At 33.9% G+C, this 21109-nt stretch overlaps 3 protein-coding genes across 11 annotated transcripts in view; 1 reads left to right on the plus strand and 2 right to left on the minus strand.

Moving 5' to 3' along the window:
* The first annotated feature begins 2856 nt into the window (after positions 1-2856).
* On the plus strand, positions 2857-4621 carry LOC103314365 (odorant receptor 302). The gene is made up of 5 exons (XM_064355010.1): positions 2857-3009; positions 3056-3764; positions 3808-3907; positions 3958-4065; positions 4112-4621. Exons 1-5 carry the CDS (start codon positions 2979-2981, stop codon positions 4328-4330), a joined length of 1167 nt encoding a protein of 388 aa, XP_064211080.1. The 5' UTR covers positions 2857-2978; the 3' UTR covers positions 4331-4621.
* An 84-nt stretch (positions 4622-4705) lies between these two features.
* AstC-R2 (Allatostatin C receptor 2) overlaps positions 4706-21109 on the minus strand; it is an 82990-nt gene continuing 66586 nt past the window's right edge. For 2 of the 7 annotated variants that reach the window (XM_015983453.2, XM_008200265.3), the window contains exons 2-5: positions 12491-12521; positions 9043-9096; positions 6513-7349; positions 4706-5793 (exon numbers count right to left, since the gene is read on the minus strand). In XM_015983453.2, coding sequence (XP_015838939.1) covers positions 5370-5793; positions 6513-7339 — 1251 coding nt within the window. In that variant the 5' untranslated portion in view covers positions 7340-7349; positions 9043-9096; positions 12491-12521 and the 3' untranslated portion in view covers positions 4706-5369. Of the gene's footprint in view, positions 5794-6512; positions 7350-7930; positions 8028-9042; positions 9097-12490; positions 12522-21109 lie in introns of those variants that run through there. The other 5 variants (XM_008200266.3, XM_015983452.2, XM_015983454.2 and 2 more) reach the window with 4 other exon arrangements.
* Positions 13311-15686, minus strand: LOC659744 (gastric triacylglycerol lipase). Of its 3 annotated transcripts, none has more exons than XM_008200259.3 (8): positions 15577-15686; positions 15071-15233; positions 14834-15020; positions 14674-14788; positions 14083-14323; positions 13878-14027; positions 13601-13828; positions 13311-13549 (listed from the first exon to the last, which is right to left on the minus strand). In XM_008200259.3, exons 2-8 carry the CDS (start codon positions 15221-15223, stop codon positions 13376-13378), a joined length of 1248 nt encoding a protein of 415 aa, XP_008198481.1. In that variant the 5' UTR covers positions 15224-15233; positions 15577-15686; the 3' UTR covers positions 13311-13375. The 3 variants fall into 3 exon arrangements, with proteins under 3 accessions (XP_008198481.1, XP_064211078.1, XP_015839155.1); XM_064355008.1 differs by having other exon boundaries at positions 15071-15238; positions 15577-15656; XM_015983669.2 differs by having other exon boundaries at positions 15549-15644.

The raw sequence follows: 21109 nt of genomic DNA on the forward strand, positions 1-21109 counted from the left end.
AAAAATTGTTGCTCTGATCCGGGTTCGAACCCCGACCTCCCCCGTCGAAAGTGGCGCTTATACCACTGGGCCACCAGGGCCCCAGGAACTGACCGTCTTTGGCAGATATTTTAACACAATTTTTTTAAAAAATCAACATTAGAAACTAGTGGTCCACGAATCCCCTGTTTATACTCCCTTCCTTCAGAGAAACTTCAAACGATTAAATATAAACCAAATTTTGACTTAACTAATGCTTTTCTAATTTTTAAGAAAATACTTCAACAGAACTAGTATTTCGTAGAAATGTTTTTAGGTGGGAAAATTGTACAATAATATCAATCTTCTTAATAAAGTTTAAACTAAAGTAATAATTTTTGCACATTTTTTATGTAATTACGACTAATAATAGTAATTTTGGACGATAATATTAACTCTTCTTTGTAAATACATTGACCTTTTTGTGTGTCTTAATAAAGATTAAAAAAACGACTTTTGAAGTGGACATTTTAATTTAATAATTGAGATAGGTAATAATATTTTCATAAGTCGGACGCAAATGTGGTTTGGATGTTCGTATGTTTAATTATTTGTCAAAGAGCTTTGATCGAGGAACAATTTTTTCTCCAATTCTTTGAACAATTAATGACATAAGTTATTTGACCATTCGATTATGGACTTCCCAGCGAAAAGACCTTTCAAAGGTAAGCAAACTTGCAAAATTTCACTAACCAGAAACAATTATTCTAGATGATCCTTTATGGATCGTGCGTTTGCTTACTGTTGATACAGTCACCAAAAAAATTTCCAAGTTTCTAATGACCTTAGTTTTGATTATTCTTGCTGCAGCCCAAGTCACTCAAATTTATTATCACTGCTTCGTCTTGCCTTTCAACGATTTTATCAAATACGGCCCTGTTTTCTTCTCCATGTTTTACGTACGATATTTAACCAAATTAACAAAAATCAAGCAAAGCCTAATTTCAGATAATTCTCAGCATCTGTGCGCTGCTTTTCAAGGGCGAGATGGTGATCACACTTTTGGCACAAAGTAATAGATGGGCTGTCGATTCCATAAACAACCAAATACTTCCCGAAATCAAACGCGAGGCATTTTTTTGCAACACTTTCGTCATAATTAACCTTATCCTAACCCTGATCCCGGCCATTTTATTTGTGATTCCAGTCGAACACGACGAGGATGTTTTTTTCGCATTTTTTTTCTTCAAACGGGAATTTTACCATTTTACCAATTATTTTACCAATTATTTTACCATTTTGAGCGTCATTTACAGGACGACGTTCCCAATACTGGCCTATGTGATGGTCACTTGTGCCCATGAGTTGATCTATGGGGTCGAGCAAATGAAGTTTCAGATTTATCTGTTGTTCAAACATGTGGAAAACATTACGAATTTTTGTGACTTGGACGACAGTGTTCTTCTCCGTAACAGTTTGTACCAGAAGGAAGTCAAAAGACGGTTCATATTTTGCATCAAACGACACATCGAATTATTAACGTTTGTAATAATTAATTATTGAAAGTAAAATTACATTTTTCGATTGGTTTAAGGGTTGCGAAAAACGGGTTAAAAGTCGTGGAACAATTAATACCAGTGTTTGCCATTAACGGAATAATGTTTCTCGTTAGCACGATTTTTTTCTGCTTTACTGTGAGTTCGAATTTTGGTTAATTTTCAACTAAACTAACTAAAAAACACAGTTTGAAGGAACGTTAGAAGGGCGGTATCCACGAATTTGCAGTCTTGCTGTAGTTTCATTCACGACTTTTTCCTCTCTGATTTATATAGGACAAAGTGTCGAGACAAAGGTATTAGTTTTTGTTAAAAATTTTCCCCACGAAAATTATTTTAGAGCGATGTTTTAACCCTTGCTAATACGTACGTCAAGTGGTGTAGTTTGAATAAGGAAAATTTGCAATACGCTGCTATTATGTCCATTATTGCCAAAAAACCGGTCTCTGTACGATTTTCTGACAATCTTGTCATTAATTACGAGCTAGGGTTTAAGGTTTGTGTCGATTTTTTTGGTTTTGTTAAATTTTTTTCGTAATTTCAGGTTCTTAAAATGGTGTACACATTTTTGTGTTTCTTGGTGCAGTGTAAAGGAATTTTGTACTAATAAAGAAATAAATATTTTGTTTTTACTGCTATTGTCTTATTGGCCTTGAAGTTTGTTAAAAAATAAAAAAAAACTTAAATGATTTTTCACTTTCAGGTACGGTTAAAATGGTGTACACGTTTTTGTGTTTTCTGGTTTTTATATCGATTTTTAACAAATAAACTGGTTCCAAAATAAGCTATTTTATGTTTTGTTAATTTGTAGTTAACTTTTAAGTCAATATTTTTCATTTCTGTTTTACGGTAAATAATTAAAAATTCACGTTTCAGATTAATAGTCTTGTGAATAATTACCATTTGGGTTTAAAAATTAAGTTTATCAATTAACAAAGTTTTGTCATTAAGGTGGTTAAACGGGACACACGTGTTTTTTACTAGAATGTAAAGAAACTTTGTATACGAAAAAAATAAACAGTTTCATTATGCTTAAATTATTTTTTTAAATCATTATATTATACAATTATTACCAATCATTATTAATATTATTGATAATCAATCATTTGTGTTAACAAAGATTCTCAAAAATAAAACCTTTCAAAGGTAGGTTTCAATTGTTTCAATAGGGTTTGAATTGTTAAAATTACAGTTTGCCGAGTTTATGATACTTGGAAAAAAGTCGTTTCACATTCGATTTTCCAATAAACTCGTGATTAATTAGCATTTGGGTTTAAAGGTTGAGCTCCTCAATCTACCATTTTATTTGAAGTGGCTAATGTTGTACACGTTCTTGTGTGTCTGTCCCATGTAAAGGAATTTCGTATTAGTTATGTAAATAATTTATTTACAATTTTAGTGATTAGGTTCTAATGAGTTTGGCTCCGATAAATAATTTTGAATGAACATTAGTCAGTTTCAGTAATGGATTTTTCGGAGCCAGCACCTTTCCATGGTACGTAGCTCAAATTTTGGACAAAAAAAAAACGTTTTCCCTTTAGCTGACGCTCTCTGGATTGTTCGCCTCCTCGCTGTGGACATTTTGAACAAACCTTTCGTCCGCTTTTTAATGTTCACTGTCTTACTTTTCCACGTCACAGTTCTCCTAATCCAAATTTACTTCATTTGCTTCGTTCAAACCTTCGGCGAGTTTGTCAAATACAGCGCAATTTTTTGTGCCATGTTTTACGTTAATTTGAGCATGATTACGCTACTTTACGAAAAGAATATGGTCAAACACATTTTGGAAAAATGCAAACTTTGGGCCTTGAACAGTATCGATGATAAAATCTACCAAGACATTCGGAGAGAAGCGCTTTTTGGCACAGTTTTCGTAATAACAAATTTGATTTTGGTTTTTGTAACAACAATCACATTTATCATTCCTGCGCCCCTAGACCGCGACGTTTTCTTCGTTGTATATTTTTTTGAGAGTTATTTGGACCAAACCTGGGGCAAAATCCTCACTTTGGTTTACAGGGCGACATTTCTTTTGCTCGGATTTATCGTAGTCACTTGTGCCCACCAACTTTTCTACACCATCCAGCAATTTAAGTTTCAGATTTACCTACTGAAAGAACACGTGGAAAATATCACAAATATCGAGTTTTTCGATGAGGATGACTCGCTTTTACTCAAAAATCCATCGTACCAAAGGGAGGTAAAAAGACGGGTGCGCTTTTGCATCAAGAGACACATCCAAATTTTGAAGTAAATAACCAACTAACCCGGCAATTAAAAACCGTAATTTTAGTGGCGCCGATGTCGGAATGAAGTTGGTGAAAAAATGGATTCCTTTGTATTCGATTGCCGGGATTTTGTTTTTTGTCAGTATTGTGTTTTCATGCATTTCTGTAAGAAAACAGAGGAGAAAACGTAACTCAAATAAAAAAGCAAATTTTAGTTTGATGGAAGTTTGGAGGATGTTTATCTGCGTGTTGGTTCCTTGGGCGTGGTTTCAGTGACCACATTTTGTTCCATTATTTTCGTTGGTGAAAGTATAGCGACTCAGGTAATTCCGAATAGAAAAAAATAAATAAATGATTTGGATTTTTTAGAGTGATGTTTTGGCTCAAGTCAACACTTTTATTCGCTGGTGTAGCCTTAACCGTGAGAATCTCCAATTATTTGCCATCATGGGCATAATGAGCAAAGAGCCGTATTACGTAAAATTTTCCCAAAACTTGGCAATTAATTACGCGCTGGGAATCAAGGTGGTTAAGTTAGTTTACAGTTTTTTGTGCTTCTTGATCCAATGCAAGGGCGTTTTGTATTAGAATTTACAGAGATTTTTGTACTAGTTGTAACAATGTAAACAATTGTGTAATGCAAAAATTTAACGTAAAATTATAAGAAATATAAAACCAGTAATCAACGTCAACAACCAGTCGTTCTAAAAAAAGCTGTTTCCATTCAGATAATTTTGTTCTATTATAAAATATGCAACTTTATCCAAATAATTCAATAACAATAAACGAAACATCGAAAAACGTAATCATACAACCAAATAACAACGTAGTAACGTAAAAAAAGATTAGATCTACGTCTATGTGCTCATTGGGAAATAGCTAGCAATCAGTAAAGATAAAAGTTTTTATTCATTTATATTTGTTTTTCGGTTTGTTTAAAGGTAAGGGAGTTTTAAATTGTGGTCTTTTGAGGTATGTGTTTATTATACGAGAAATATATTGTATACATTCACACTAAGTAGTACAGCTATTTGGCAAGTTGTCGGTACAGAGTTAGTTTTTGTAAATAGTATTGGTGCGGTAGGGGAATTACACAAAATCGATAATTGTGTGATTATATACATATTTTTCAATTATGTTAATATCACAGGTCTTAACTAAAACGCTATGTACATGTAACATGAAAAAACAGCCATTGAATTTTTGGGCGAAAGCCACTACAAATGAATCGGTTGTGGCTTTCACCTTTTGATTTTTATAAAACTATGATATAAAAGTATAAAATGTAATAGCAAACAAGATTTTATGGGCTCAAGTACTAAAATCTTGTGAATTACATTATGTCTCATTTATAGAAGAATAAATATTTACAAAATTTTAACAACTTAACTAATAGTCCAACAGGTGGCGAATTTTTTCCACTAATTTTCCCCGAATAAATTTAGTTGAGAATAGGACACTTAAAAAAACAGTGGGAAAATTATCGTAAAAAAATCGCAGCCGTCTGGACCACAACCGAACCTATCCATCCAAACACAAAGACACTGATCCTAGTTATTAAATTGACACAAACAAATACCCTGCTAAATCACTAATGTCACAGATATGATATCAAAAAACGAAATTTTTACAAACAAGTCGGATGAATGGTCACAATGTTGCCATTTTTAACGGCATTACTCTTCGATATGGTCTCTCGACTGTCGCCCAACGAGGTAATGTTCGTCCTTGAAGTCATCGTGATGGCAGAAGTCGACTGATCGCCTCTGCTAACCAATGGTCCCATGTCACACTCGTCTTCGTTGTTCGGACAAATCGAAGTACCGCGAGTTGGTCGCATCCGCTCGGAACCGTGCTTGTTTTTCCGGGGAAAAACGCTATTCTCCAGATGGAGAGTGGCGTTGACGTCCTTACCGGCGGCGCAAGTGCACGCCTTCAGGAAGCTTTTCTTGAAATTGTCGCTGAGGAAAGCGTAAAGGATGGGATTCATCGCTGAGTTGGAGTAGCTGAGGCACGAGGCCATCAAGTGCAAAGTCACCACGAACGGAGAACTGCAAGAAATTTGTTTTTTTTCCACAAATGGAACACCAACACACTAACACTCAACACAAAGTAGCAAAAAAAAGATAACGTAACCAAGCTTTAGACGTAAAAAATTAATTGTTAGTAAAAAAGACACATAATTATGTTTTTAGAAAACAATTTATTAGTGTTAATAAAGCCAGTAACACTAAGATTTTTGTTCATTAAATTCCCAGTTATAGTTTTAAGTAAAATTGTTTAACGAGTTTTTGACGTTTCGTATTGAGAACAATTGCCAAAAAAACCGGAAATTTTGACAGTGTCGAAGAATAAAGAATTTATATAAAAATCTATTACAAAAAGGTTTATAAAAAACCTTAAATTTATAATAATAATAGTTAATAATAAGGTGAAACTAATTATTTTGCAGGCCAGTGTTTAACAAATGAGTGCATCTAACTACGTAATTTTTGCAATTTTTCAAATACCGGTGTTTCTGTGTAAAAAGTGTTTAAAAATGGGGCGCTAGGAGCCACGATAATTGTACCTCAACGAATTTTTTGCTGCATAGGCAGCAGTAGAAAGCTATTTCTCTTTGATTTTGTGAGCATACCCTAATGCCATTCAAGTAAAGTCACGATCAAAAAGAATGACACCCTTATCAATTTAAAAACTATGCCAACTAAGCAAAAAAGCAACAAATTAAAAAAACACCAAAAACGGGGTACGGAACACAAGCCCAACTTACTGGGTGGTGGAGAGTGAAGTATTGCAAAGCATAGCAATCTGCGTGATCCAATAGGGCAGCCAACAGAAGACATAGACTGTAACCACCGTCAAAACCAAATTAGTGACTTTCCTATGCGATCTTTTCTTCTCCTTTGACTTATTTTTCGGTCCAACTGTCTTCAATTTCTCGATAACCAAACAATAGAAAACAAGAATCAAAAGTAGAGGAATCGCGAAACTAAAGACAAAAGTATAAGTCGTAAAAACGGTGGCCCCAGTCGCCGCTGTCGAATTCTCCGAAAAGTTGTCATTATTATGCCAGTCGATAATGCACGACTTTCGACCTGAAGGACTTTCGGTTTCCGTGGCGTGCTCGAAGATGGGCGTCATCAGCATGATGCTGCAGGTCCACGCCAGGAGGGAGACGATCCTGGAGATCAAGGGCGTTCGCCACTTGGGGGAGGAAATGGGGTGGCAGACGGCAATGTATCTGTCAGCGCTCATAATGCAGAGGAAGATCGAGCTGGTGAACTGGTTGATGCTGGTGGAGATCATGTACGCCTTGCAGGCGGCGTTGCCAAAAATCCACTGCTTGTTGATCATGGTGACGAGGAGGAAGGGTATGCCGATGAGGAAGCACTCGTCGGCGATGGCCAGGTTGACGATGTACATGTTGGTGACGGTTTGCATCTTGGAGAAGCGGATCACCACGTAGATGACGAGGGTGTTGCCCACCAGGCCGACGAGGCAAACGGCAGCGAAGAGAATGGTCTGGAAGATGATGGTCATGCTGAGGCCGGGGTCGCCGACGCCTTCGTCGACGGTTAAGTTGCTGCTTTCGTTCATTGTGCAACGGCTGCCAACGTTACGAAATAATTAGTTGTGAAAAGTGGCTAATGTCGGATTTTATGGATAGGGAAAGGTGACTACTTTTAACCCGGGTCGATGGAATATAAAAGGATGCCTTTTAAAAAGGATCGACAAGTTTTAAGACACACTAAAGCTAGGTTTTATACTGATGTAAACTTGGAAAAACATTAAAACACGTCAAATTTTTATGCTTGAAGCTTGAAGAATTATTTTGCCTCTAGCCCATGGAAAATAATCGGGGGAATCCATTAGAAAAAATTGTGAAAATTCTAAAAGTTTTTAAGTTGTAAATTTTTTTTATCGCAATTTTTGCATTTGTTTGTAATTTTTTCGAAAACTGTTTTTTAAAAAAGATATAAGCTGTTTCAAAACTATTAAAACGCCAACGTCGCATTTTGCCGAATTATTTTTTTAAATAAGGTTTAAATAATAATTAATAATAAAAAAATTAAACGTGTAAGTTCTTATAAAGCTAATCAATTACTGTGGACAAATGAGTAAACAATCACAAAGATTGGTGAGATGGATTAAACAGAACAAAATTTACAATTTTTGGCCGACTATTACCTTGAGAAATTGAATTTAAATGAACAGATTTTTCACTAGCACGTCATTCACGAGAATGAATCAGAGATCTAATCAGAGATTAGATAAGTTTAGGTATGCCCAAAAAATTCAAAATTTTAAATCTTGTGAAAAGATGGTATAATACGTAATATAAGCTAAAGCGATCAGTTTAAAAAATATCCCTATAATTTTAGGCAAAAAAATTCAATTTTTTAGTGAAAAAAGAACATTTTTTTTAATTATTTTTATTTTTGCTGTATTATAGTTTCGGATTATTTAAGGCTTGCGTCGAAACATTAATTTTTCGCCTATCTGTTAATAATTTTGATTAAAATATTTGTTCCAAAAACAAATGGAACGTTTGATGTGGCGCATAATTATTATTAATTTAAACAAAAATTAATTACCACATTTGCCGGAAAACATTTGATTAAAGCCGAGTCTGTTTATTTATCATTTGATGTTACTTTGTGATGTAATGCTGAGATTCTTTCCTGAGAAATGTAATTAATTTGTGTCTTATTTATAGCTCTTTCGTATCGTTTTATTTCCTAGATATTTCTGGAAAAATTTACCTCGTAATAAACTTTAGACAAAAAAAAAAAAACTAAATCAAAACGGTCCCAGAGGACTTCATATTTCACTCCCCTTTCTCTCGCGTTATCTGAAATTGCCCAAAGTGTACTTAGTTGCATACAAATAAAACAATCCAACCCGAAATCTCAATTTTCCTCGCCGAAAATAGCAGATACTTGCATGATTTTTCCCCTGTATCCAGTTTCCAACTTTACTCATTTCGCAACGTGTAGTATCACGAAATAATGTAAGAATCTCGTTACCATTCAACTTTTCACCAAGTTTAATAAATACTACAACTATATTACTATTTGCATAAAGTTTAACAAATGCCCGTTTTCTCTTTATTAAAAAAGTTTTAAATTTTTCTAATACAAAGTTTAAATCGCGCTAAATCCCGTAATTCCAGCCTTATCAAAGCATAATTTAGCAGCTCGTCGTAAATGCAAATTCGGAAAAATCCTGACCTGGCGCAATTAATTACTAAGTGAATTTAAATCTAAATTTCTCGCCTGAAATCTTGTTGTCTTACTTACGTAAAAGTCGTCGCTCAGTTGCGCCCAACAAAACCCATTAATTGTGATTGAAATCTGCGGAAAAGAGCTGAATTAGAACAGACACTAACCAACGTTTTGAAATGCAAACAAAACCAAAGTTGGACACAACCCAATATTGCTGATAAAGCCTTTCATCAATTTAGTTTACAACAACTGACCATTTGCGACCAGAGCTTATCTCGTTCCATGAATTCATGGCCGTGTAATGAAAATGCCCAATTCGGAAATTAGATTGCAAGAAAGATCTCATTTCGAATTAAAACACAGCGATTGTGACCTTTCAGAGCCGCAAAACATCTTCCTCACAGCTGACTGCCTTTCCAGGACCCATAAAGTGTTTATGGCTCAGTAAAATCCATATTTTTCATGCAAAATTATTAGTACAATCTGTGGCTAAATGCTGAATTATTGGTAAAACAAAAAGTTGATCTTGCAGTAAGTACGTTTATCATTGCAGATTAATTTTATCGATTCGCTATTAATCATTGAACAATAATTTATAGCGGCATGAAGGGAGTTTCAGCGGAATTTCTTGATTTATTTATTGCAAGGGTTTAGAATTCTTGTGCGGTTAAAAGAAATCAATAAAAAGAATATAAAGTCGGTGTTTTTCTAAATTTAAAATAGTCAGCACTACAAAAGGAAACTTTTCGTCGTAAAACTCCTTCAAGACACACAAATAAAAGGAAAAAATATTTCCAAGAATTTTATTACACCGTCTAGGTGCAAACTTTTACTGCTGTTACATTTTTATAAAGTTTCTTATAAATTTTTTCAAAGCTCGAAACCACAGCTTTATTCCGCTCAAATTGCTCCTAAAACTAATACATCTCAGGATTCACAATGTTTCAACAAAAAATTGAAACAAATAATTAAAAAAGTTTGTAAAAAACAGAAATTAGTAAATTTTTAATGAATATAAAATTAATAAAAATTTAAAAAGCTAAAATACTGAAAAACTAGTAAGAAAAATCTGACGAATTTTTTTTAACTACTAATTAAAAAATTGAAAAAAAAATACAATTTTAAATTAAAAAACACGCCAAGAAAAATAAAAATTGTACATTTTCAACCAAGCGGATTTAAAATAATCCAAAAATGTGCACTAAAATGGATATAAAATAAAAAAATGCAATATTTCCGTGGCACAAGAGTCGAAAATAAAAATTAAAAACTGTTTGCTGTTCCATTATTTGTGCGTTTTTGCTAAAAGCTCTCAACTCTCGAAACCCTGTGCTTGAATTTGATTAGTTTTGCTTTATCCTAGTTTATTTCATTGTTGGTTGCAAACTCACTTTTCAATAATCTAATTACAGTCAAGTTTAATTATATTTTAATTGACACGTCTGTGTGCAGCAAAGTTTTGCCTATCGGTGAACGAAATAAGAAGAGCCTCTTTTTCGAGCGATTGATTTATTCAAGGATGTCGCAGGTGTTGGATGAATTTAATCGCGTAATCTCGTCACGACACTTTACAAACATAAACCGACAAATAATTAGACGGATCAACATCGTTTAAATAAATTTTCCCAAGTAAACTATATTCATATCTGGGCTTTTGTGATGCAAAACGGTGTCAGAAATTTGGACAACTCCACCAATTAGCGAAAGTTCCCAGAGCCTGATTAAGGGTCAGGTGAAATTAATTTTACGCTGTAGTGTTTTAGGGTGTGGTTTTATTTTCTATTAAGTCCAGTCCTGTCTTAGTTCACGACCCGTGTTAAATTTGATTGTTCTCCCGGACGGCGTAATTAAGAAGAATGATTGTTTTGCTTTTAAATTACTTTAATTGCTTTACAAATAAAACATTCAAAAGCACAAATATGTGGGCCATTAATTTGATTTTTTCTGCGATTGAATTTATAAGGAAAATAAGAAACAATGTGTTTGGAGCTGATAGGGGATATAAATTCAGCAGATCCCTAGCCTACAATAAAGGTAATAAAAAGTTGTACGGGTTGTAGTACAACGACGGAAATGTATGTACCTACACGAATACGTGGTGTTTATTTTGTACAAATGTAAATATTCCGACAAATGGAAAAGAAATTTTCAACAGTGATTTTTTGTGTTCACTCAAATATTTATTCCCTTTTAAATTAATACATCTATTGTACGGTAAATAAACAACATAAAAATTTGAATATTTAATGCTGAAAATATTAAATTTATGATTCACGTGGTCGTTAACACACCTATTTAACAATTTAAACATGCGACACCTACGAAGCTAAAAGTGTGAAGTAAAATCCGGACTTTGAGCTTCAGTTTCAGTTTGGTTAAACATTCTTTAGTCATGTTAAAAAACAAAAAGATTTTATGTTTATTTTTAATTTAATGTTTATATTTTCTCTATTACGGATAAACTATTTTAGGAAATTTTAGCAAAAAAATTGAAAATTTTAAATCTCATGAAAAGTTGGTATAATACGGAAAATTAATTAAATTCACTGGAACAAACTGTTTTGCTCTATGACTTTTGGTTTTTGAGTTACAATTTTGGTTTCCTTTGTGCAGGTAATTATTTATTCGGAGTCAAAGAACAACGACTCACCCTGTGTATAAATCAGATAAGAAAGAATAATGTAAGCCGTAAAAACACTAAGCTAACACACAGTAATTTATTAATTACTTATTTTTTATTGTAACCATGACATTTTTATGGTAAAATTATTTACAATAATTAGCATAATAGAACAATCTAGCCACGCGATGTATTTTTAAGCATATTTTTCTCTTTGATTCAGATGTTGTCTGAACTTGAACCTGGCTTTCTGATTCAACCAACGTTATATTTTTTTTGTCATTTTTTAAAAGATAAATAAATTATAAACCAGTTTATTATGCGACTTGAAACAGGTAGATGAATTCCAACATCTGATAAAATAAAATAAAAGATAAAAATAAATAAAAGAGCCGTTTGTTCGCATAGTTAGTAGAATTAGCGTTGCAATTTAGTAATTCCGTTCTGTAAAAAACCTCATCAAGTTTTAAAATCGAGCGGAAATTTTCGTTGGCTTGTTCAGCCTTGACTTTTCCAATCGGAACAATGGTAAAATAATATGGAAAAAAGGTGATCGACCTTTAATCCCAGCATCGTGCACCTAATTACCAAATGTGTCAATTTGTGGCATAATTTAATCCCGTGTCAAGTCGTATTATTATCGAGAAGGATGTCCGGGCTCGAGCGAACGAACGGTGGGATTAATCCTTGTGGCGATGTCTCGATATTTATCATGTTGAATGTAAACCAAGCCGTATTCAGACACCGGCGTGAATAACTTCAATCTAATATTCAATTTGTAGTCGGGTTTATGGCCAAATGTAATTTACGATCTCGACACCCACCGGAAAGAAAAGTGCGCTTTTCGACACGACCCCAATTTATCCATTAATCGACGAAAATTATTAATACTTTTCAACTCACCTCAAGTCACGGCGGTTTAAAACATCTCCACCTGAAACAAAAATTTACTTTTAGAAAAAATGGAAATTTATGCTAATTTTAAGGAAGGTGCGGTTTTGCGACACATTTTAATATTGTCGAGGGTGGAGATTGTAAATTTATTCATTAGTAATGCATCCACGGCACGTTTTATGCACTGTAATAGCCCACCTTCCTTTTACTAATTGCAAACGTTAACAAGCTAAATAACTCGTCCAGCTAATAATACAAAAAACAAGCTGAAATAACATCAATTTCTACCGAATTTTTCAGTCATTATTAGCAAAATTAAAAAACAATTGTAAAAAAAGACAAAAGTTTGGTTTAAAAAAAGTTTCAGTCAGGCAAAATAATAATCAATTTCGATTTATTTTTGTAATTTTTTAAACATCAATCATTTATTTTTATTATTTTTCAAAAAGTATCAAAAGTGGGCCAAGTTTTTTTATAAATTTTGTTGAATTTTTACCATGTTTTTCACAAATTTTTGCGAAGTAATTGCCTTCCCAACTACCAAAGTACTTTGTTTTAGCAAAATCTTGTAAAATATTGAGATCTCAAGCTTATTCAGAAAATTAAGAAAAATAAAAAATACGTGAGTCATTTTGACGAAATTTGCCCGAAAACCTAAACATTGAACTTCTGCGCCTTAAAATCTCATTTTGGAGTTTTGAAACAGCCTGTACTTGGATAATGTAAAAAGTTCGTCGGATCGACTTCGCCGACTTAGGGATGCATGGAATTCGTGATAAAACGTCGAATTTAAATTTATAGAGCGCATTTTAAAAATAAATGGGCGGAAAAAGTGTCATCAATGCGGTTACTTTATTGCACTTAATAACAGACAAGTCGTTGTTGCTTAAAAAATTATTTGGCGCTTCCCATTTGCGAGCTTAAAACATCAAACATCAACTGGTACAAATCATCCTCCAAGTTTTTGGCATAAACAAAGTCAATGTGAGAATAACCCTGCCGACCGGCCGAAATTGCATACTTGCTTTTACTGTGAGAGCCAATTTCGTGAAATAATCGGTCCACGTTCTAAAAAAAATTGAGAGAAGGGGTGAATTAAACACAGTCAAAAAAACCAACTTTTTGCCTGAAAAGAATGTCATTTTCGCCGTACATTAGCGAGATGGGGACTTTAATATCCTTGAGTTTGTAACTAGGGGGTTTGAAAGAACCGTAGTGTTTCAAATTACCAATACGGCCGTAATCGTATTTCTGAAATTTTTTACTCGCACCGATTTGTAAGTAGTGTTTCAGTTGGTAAATGGATAAACCACTCGGCCAGTAGCTCAAAAACGTCAACATGTCTTCCTGAAATTAGTGTTAAAAAATAAAAAACCGCAAAATTTCAGGAAACTACAGGCAAGAATTGTTTAGTTGGTCCAGTGGCAAGGCTGAAAAACCCGTAACAAATCTCAGGAACTGCGTTCTTGCAAAGGACATTTATCAATTTGTGGATAATTTTTTCCTGGTACAAAAGTCCCCGAATGTGTAACACGGATAACACGTCCTGGAATTTAACAAAAATGATCGTTTCGTTCCAATTTTTGTCAAAATAATTTTACAAGAAGTGGGATTCCGATTGGTCTAGCCAGTTCTATAATTGGGACTCCGTTCAAAAATCCAACTGGTGCTAGTGCGATAATTCCCTGAAGGATCTGACTCGCTTCTTTGCTAAACTCGGACGAATACATGAACGATAAGGTTGTTCCCATAGAGTGGCCAATGTACAGGATTTTTGAGCCGGTGCTTTTGGCCACAAAATTTAACATTGATCTTAGGTCGTTTGCTGCCATTATGTCCAAACTAAAAATTGCCGAGTAAACCGGGCGTCCATTTCGATTTCTGACCATAAAATTAGGTTGGCATTTGAAATAATCAACCATAAAAAAATCAAGTCCAAATAAGTCCAATAATTAATTTTTGAGTTATTTGGCGATCTTCAGTAAATTTAATAAAATAAAATTTAAAAAATCTAGTAATTATTTTGAGACAAACAAAATATCCTAATAAGTAAAAAATTCTCATCGCATTTTTTTTCTAGAAAATTCGAAAAATAATTTGAAAAAAAAATTGCAATCACAAAAGTTGCCAACGTAATTTCAGATTCAATGGTCAGAAATCTTGTCGTACAACAAAAACCAATCAATAATCACTTAAAATTCCAATATCTGGGATCGTTAACTGAATATTTGACATGTTTGTTTGAAAAGATTGAACCTCTCAGATTTCCTAAATACACATCATGTCCTTCCTCCACAAGCCTATAAGCTGGGAAAATTTTTTTTACAACTAAAAACTCGACTAAATAAATACCCAAAGATCGGTTGCCTTTATCAGCCCAAGCGCCCGAATTTTCGGCAATTCCATGTTGCACAAACACTGGTAATTTATCCCCAACTGAATTTTTTGACGAAATTTTGAAAATATTTAATATGTAGCCATCGTCAGTTGTGACTGGCAATTTTTCAAAACTGTAGCCATGTCGTTGTGACATTGCTTGCTAAAAATTGTAATTAATCGTGATTAATTAACTCTAATTAAATTACTTACAACATCGGACAAAACATCAGGATTGTATCTACAGTCTGGACTGATTGGCGCAAGGTGATACGAGGCCACTTTAGTGCAAACATTATTTTTTATATTGATTGAAACTGATGACGAGGGAAAAAATAAATAGAGAAACACCAGTGGTAGCGACATTTGGCAACAACTAAACTTTGAAATAATAAAAATGAAATAATGTGCATGGACATGGTGGTGAAAAATGCCATTTAGGCCACATGTGCTGCTAATAAGGCGTAATGATTAAAACTTCCATTACAAGTTCCGGCGTTAAATTACAAACTTTGTTGAATGGAAGCTGCAAGTTGCAATAAAATGCCGTATGCTAATTAAAGGTAACTTGTTCGGGCAAGTTACTCTCATATAACGTGTGTTATCGTGTTGCGAATATTACGGGGAAAATATGAGAGATGCATTTGCGAAGAGGAGACAATGAAATACCCGAAAACATTTTTTCAGGTACTTTATTGTCAAGGGTGAATTATAATCACGATTTTTTCACACTGTGGTGACACACTTTTTTTTACTTTAAACCACACTAAACGACATTGCGACGAACGAAAGTTATATATGACATAGCGACGAATAGTAATTACAACCGATAAAACGAAAAATGAATGAAATACAATTTAAATTGTTGATAATGGCCGGTCGTAAAACAAGTCTGAAAAAAGGCGCGAATAATTTAGATACATAATTGTTTAAATGCATTAAAATTTTCCAAAAAAATGGAAAGCCATATTTCACTTTTGCATATTCCACGTTTTAAGTTGTGATAAGGAAAAAGGTCAACTAATGGTTTCAATATTAATAAACACGTGTCACTAAACCAAAGGCTTTTAAATTTATTAAATTTTACCTCATAATTTTTACCATTAAAAAAGTGCATTTCTAAAGTCAACCAGTGTATTACGAATCACAGTTTTTGATTTAACCTGATGACCGATTGATTTTCGCATAAAAAATTACTTAGCGTTTTGTGTAATAAAAAAATGGTTTGAATGTGATTGTAATCCGGGCATTAATGCGATGGTAATATCAGTAAAAAGCTCCCCTTGTCGTAAACCTCCTCAATTTTTTTATTATCGCTTTAAATTACATTAAGCCTTCGTATTCTTCGTAAAATTGTAACTATAATAAAATAAGCCGTCGATATTTCCCGTCCGCTATTTCATTAAACTCGAATTGAATTTCGCCACCAATAGCTGAAAAATAATTTACAACGTATTCATGCTTCGCTTCGGTAACTTTCATTATCTCCCTGAAAGTTAATAATTGTTGAAACGAGCTCTGGCTAATTTGCTTTTAGCCCAAGCGAAATTAAAAGTGTTCTCTTGGTTTCTTAATTAAATGTTGGTTCAAAGGATAAAATCGACCACTTAGTCGGCCAATTTTTCACCCACCCAAGTAAGACTTCTCTTCCATATGCATCCGCATTTGCATCTCAAAACCCAAAGTTTGACCGCTTCAAAGACTTTTAAATCGTCTTGGAGTCGGGCTTATGTTTGGCCAGCGAATTGATTTCGAGCGCAAATGTTGACAATACGCCGCTAAATAAATCTCACGTAGAATTTCCAAAGTTTTCCAAAGGGAGTGGAGTAATTAAGTAATCGGATATTGTTGGAAAAATTTAATTAAAACTCCTTTTGCGCGTTCAATTACTCCACACGATGAATTATGCAGCATTCTTCCGAACTATCATTGATTATGCTGGGGAAAAATGCAAAGGGCTCGAACCCGAACAAATTAAGGATACTAATGATTATGGGTCTCCTGGAAATTGCGCTTTTTAGGAGGTGAGATGGCCAGAGAATTACTCTGCGGACAGCCACACTCATTTTGCAGAAGCTGCTATAATTTTTAATTAAATTTACTGCGACAACACAACGTAAAGCCAAAAATTTTAGAACTGGTTCCGTCGCTTTTTCAACCATATATGAATCAATTACGTAACGTGGAATTTTTCTGAAAGTAATTCATGGCCTTGCAAATTTTCCAAAAATGGCTTTCAGTTAAACGCGGATGTAGTTTTTAATTGCTTGGTACTTTGGCCGCTTTATTGCTTCAATTGAAAGGCAATTAGACGTCTTAATCTCTTGTTGTTAACACTTTGTACCCTATTATGCCTTCACTTACCTATAATTTACGATAAATTTGATTGCAGTTAAGTTTATCATAATTAATTAATTGCTAATTATCACTACAAGCATGGCATGTTTCACTTTGGCTGATTTTCCTCCTTGTTCAAAACTTGTTTAATTTATTGATGAGTTTGCATTTAGAGCAGCTAAATAAACATTGCGTCATGAATATAGATGCATCTATTAGTTGGAAATTTTATCTAAGAAAATTCAATTAGACGGAGAGGCACTTTGAAGAATTTCATCCACAAATATTTGTAGCTACTATGATTTTCACTTAACTACACTCCAAGAAACAGTAAAACCTGGCATTATGTGGCATTCTTTAAGAATTCCGAATCGTTTTTATTTTCAACAATTCCTGATAAAATCAGAATTGTTCAAGGATACGAAGTCTGATCTCGACTTTTTACCTTTTTCTCCAACACTAAACTTCTTGAGTTCTCTAAATATTTAGCAACTTTTCATTTAATTTGCGGTAAGTTTCTGCGAATTCGGGTTTCCGAAACCCCACACTCGTGTTTGTAATTGTTTGAGAATTGCAAATCTGGCTCCAGTTTTCGGATATCTAACATAGTTTGAAGCGATCAGTTGGTGTTTAGTCAATTATTGTTGACGGAACTCAGAGATAATTCAAAAACAATAATCATTCGAGGCGTAAAACACATTTCAAAGTATTGAATTATTTTAAGTTATTCTAGGTGTAAAAAAAATAAATTGGAAAGCGTTTAAAATTTGACTTTTTTCAAAGAACAGTCGTAAAATCAACTAAAAAACTACGTCAAGCTCAAGTCGAGTAATTTTTGAGATATTGGACTATTTTGGACGTTTCTGGACGCTGATCTTGAAGTAATATCTTGATTTTTCTGACGTCCGGAAATCACTCAGAGCATCCCGGAATCACTTGAATCTTATGTAGAAAAATCCGGAAAATAGACCTTGAATCGCGTTAATTTGCAAGTTATTTAAGATATACGTATTTATTTAAAATTTCAAAAATCCAAATTTTGACCTTTTCAAGCAGAGATTACGCGAAAATAATAATTAGAATTTTTCATATAAAATGATAAGTCTATCAGTGTGAAAAAATAAACAAAATAAAAAAACAAAAAAATAAACGACGATTCTTACTCTTAAAATTCTAAATTCATAATATTTTTTTAGCTTTTGGTAAAGCTTAGATGCTTTTGTCGTTTGTTTACATAATTTTTTTGAAAAAAATCTCGCTAAAGCTAGTAAAAGTCAAATCGAAGTTAAAGTTATTGTAGCGTCCTTCGTCGACTTGATTCATTTCAAAAAAACGTGCACAAACAAGCCATAAATCACAAAAATAAGTGTTGTTTACACTAAATTTAGCAAATTTCAGCAAAAATAATCCAAAAAAAGAACAATTTTGACTGTTTTCTGTCCTTTATTAAACTTATATTTGTCTAAATGACTTGTAGAAGTAAATAGTTTTATTAAAAAAAATGAAAAAACTTCGGAAAAATTTACAACACATTGTTAATTAAACGCAGTCTCCGGCTCCAATTAATAATGACGTTGGCCGTCACTTCGAGGAAATGTGCGATAATTAGGCAAAACATGACCCCCATGATAACAATTTCTGAAATGGTTTAAGGTCACAAAGTGTAAAAATCCCGGTCAATCAAAAAATCAAATTGCGCCATAAAATTTCATCCTTAATTAAATTAGGAATCCCACGTGTGCAAGTGGTTCATGTAACCCTTGGATCAATCAAGTGCATGCATTACTTTCCTCATAACAAATCAGATCACTTTGAGCAAATTTCCGTGCCATTCCGGTTTCCAAGGCCAAGCCAAGAAAACACGAAAAAAACCGTATTTTTAAGCGAGCAGATAGCGGCAGCTCTTAGTGCCTCCACAACGGCAGATGATGGCAGATCAACAAACCTTTGAACTCGCGATAAACTGTGCTAGTTTCATAGAAATCAAACATTGTTAGTGTGTTTAAAGTGCTTGGTCGAGTGCAGGATGGAGCCCTTGCCCAACAACAGCCGCTACATCCTGGAGCTGGAGCGCAACGCCCTTTTGCAGGAGAAGTTCGAGTTTGACGAGAAATACGGCACGTTTTCGTTCGCCTTTTTGACCAGTCTGGAGGCTTTGGCCCTTCTGACGTACATCTACATTGCCGTGGTGCTGATGTACCATGAAGTGACCCGGACCAAGACCAACCTAATCGTCAGTGTGTGGGCCTTTATTAACTTTGTGGTGTTGTTGGAAAAACTGTCGAGATCGTTTGGTGTTTTGCTGGGTGCTGAGTTCGTTATCAGTCGAGATGTGGCACCTTTGGCCCAGATGTTATCAGGGGTTGGCCGCAATTACGGCACTTTGCTATCACTAGTGTGGCTTTTCTCCAAATATTTCGGAACTCCGAAGCCAAAGTACGACCCCTTCTTGTACTTTTTCATCGCTGTGCCGCTACTGGTCTTCTCCTTCTACGTCTATTATTACTTCGCTGTTAATAAATTCATTTTTGAAGTTTATGGACCCGGATGCGATGTCGTGAACGCCACTTGTTATCTCCTGGTGGCGTTTATTTTCGTGCTGTGCAAAATCTTTGTGAGCACTTATGAAAAGTGCACACAATACGCATTAATGATTTCCCTCGTAAATCTAATCACGAATCTGCCAATTTGCCTAATTACTATTTATCTGCGATTTAATTTGGATATTGCGTGGGTTTATCGATTTCATATTTATTTCGTCGACTTTTTCATTAACGCCGTTAACTGCAGTAACGCCTTTGCCGTGCTTTTCTTGATACTTTTGTACAACAAAGCGTTACGGCAGAGCTTTTTCATGCGACGAAATGACATGAAGATCGAACCCGAACTCGAAAAAATGAACGTCGAGTTTTGCTAAACTCTATTTATTTTGTTCCGTAGCTTTAAATGTAATTTTAATGAATAAAACATTAAACTAGTTTGGGCGTTTCATTTACTCGAACAATTGCCGAAGCGTGAAATTTGATTTTTGATATAAATCGTGAGAAGTGTTTTTTATGTCGTTAATTATTCACGTCCGGAAAAACAGTTTTAACTAGTTGCTCTGAAATGGCATTTTTTTGGTTTTAATTATAGTTTATTATTATTAGATAAACAAGTGATAACAATAAAAACCTGGCCAAATATCCGGATTTTTTCTGCTTGCCGAACCTGTCAATCGAGTTTCCAACTCCATTGCGTTTTAGAATTTATGGCAAAATAATTACCGGAGTAAATCATCGATTTGTTTAGACGATTACTGCTTGTTCAAATTATCGCTGCAAAACAACTTTATTAGCAAAAACCCAATTATTTTAATAGTTGTTTTCTTCCGAGTCATTGGATCAAGATCACGATCAAAACTTAATTTTTTAAATGTTAGTTAAAACATTTTAAGGTTGTAAAAGTTGTTTGTATTTATTGTGAACTATTCGTAAAAGCTTTTAAACATGTTTCAAATCTAAAATTACAAGATTTTTTAAGAGAATCCACAAAACAGACATCAAAAATCAAAAAATCTGAAAATTGCGTTATTCTTACTCTTTTGCTCATTTTTTAACATTTTAACAACAATAAACTAGGCATTTATTTCGTAAAACTTCGTTAAAAACGAACCAAAAATTGGTGCTGGGTTTTGATTTTTCGAGTTTTTAAGCAGTTTTTGAAATGAAAACGGATTTTTGGTTGAAAAATTTTGCTAAAACTAGTAAAAAAGTTATCAGGTGAGAACGAAATTGAACTTATTTTAGCTTAAAAAACTTGTGAAAACATACAGGTAAAGTTACAACCAAATTTGTTTACTCAGCTGGTTTAGCTAATTTTAATTTAGTTAAAAATAACCCGAAGAAACAACAGAAATTGGTCAAAAATCATTTC

The sequence above is a fragment of the Tribolium castaneum genome, chromosome 2 (assembly GCF_031307605.1).
Source record: "Tribolium castaneum strain GA2 chromosome 2, icTriCast1.1, whole genome shotgun sequence".
Lineage (NCBI taxonomy): Eukaryota > Metazoa > Arthropoda > Insecta > Coleoptera > Tenebrionidae > Tribolium > Tribolium castaneum.

What these genes read in the sequence shown, in the direction of transcription:
- LOC103314365 (XM_064355010.1), top strand. Translation starts at nt 2,979, where the DNA reads ATGGATTTTTCGGAGCCAGCACCTTTCCATG. An exon ending in GGAGCCAGCACCTTTCCATG is followed by an intron (nt 3,010 to 3,055) that starts GTACGTAGCTCA and finishes TTTTCCCTTTAG; the next exon opens with CTGACGCTCTCTGGATTGTT. An exon ending in TTGTGTTTTCATGCATTTCT is followed by an intron (nt 3,908 to 3,957) that starts GTAAGAAAACAG and finishes AGCAAATTTTAG; the next exon opens with TTTGATGGAAGTTTGGAGGA.
- LOC659744 (XM_008200259.3), bottom strand. Translation starts at nt 15,223, where the DNA reads ATGTCGCTACCACTGGTGTTTCTCTATTTATTTTTTCCCTCGTCATCA. An exon ending in CCCAGATATTGGAATTTTAA is followed by an intron (nt 14,324 to 14,673) that starts GTGATTATTGAT and finishes GGCAATTTTTAG; the next exon opens with TTTGGACATAATGGCAGCAA. An exon ending in CAACTAAACAATTCTTGCCT is followed by an intron (nt 13,829 to 13,877) that starts GTAGTTTCCTGA and finishes CACTAATTTCAG; the next exon opens with GAAGACATGTTGACGTTTTT.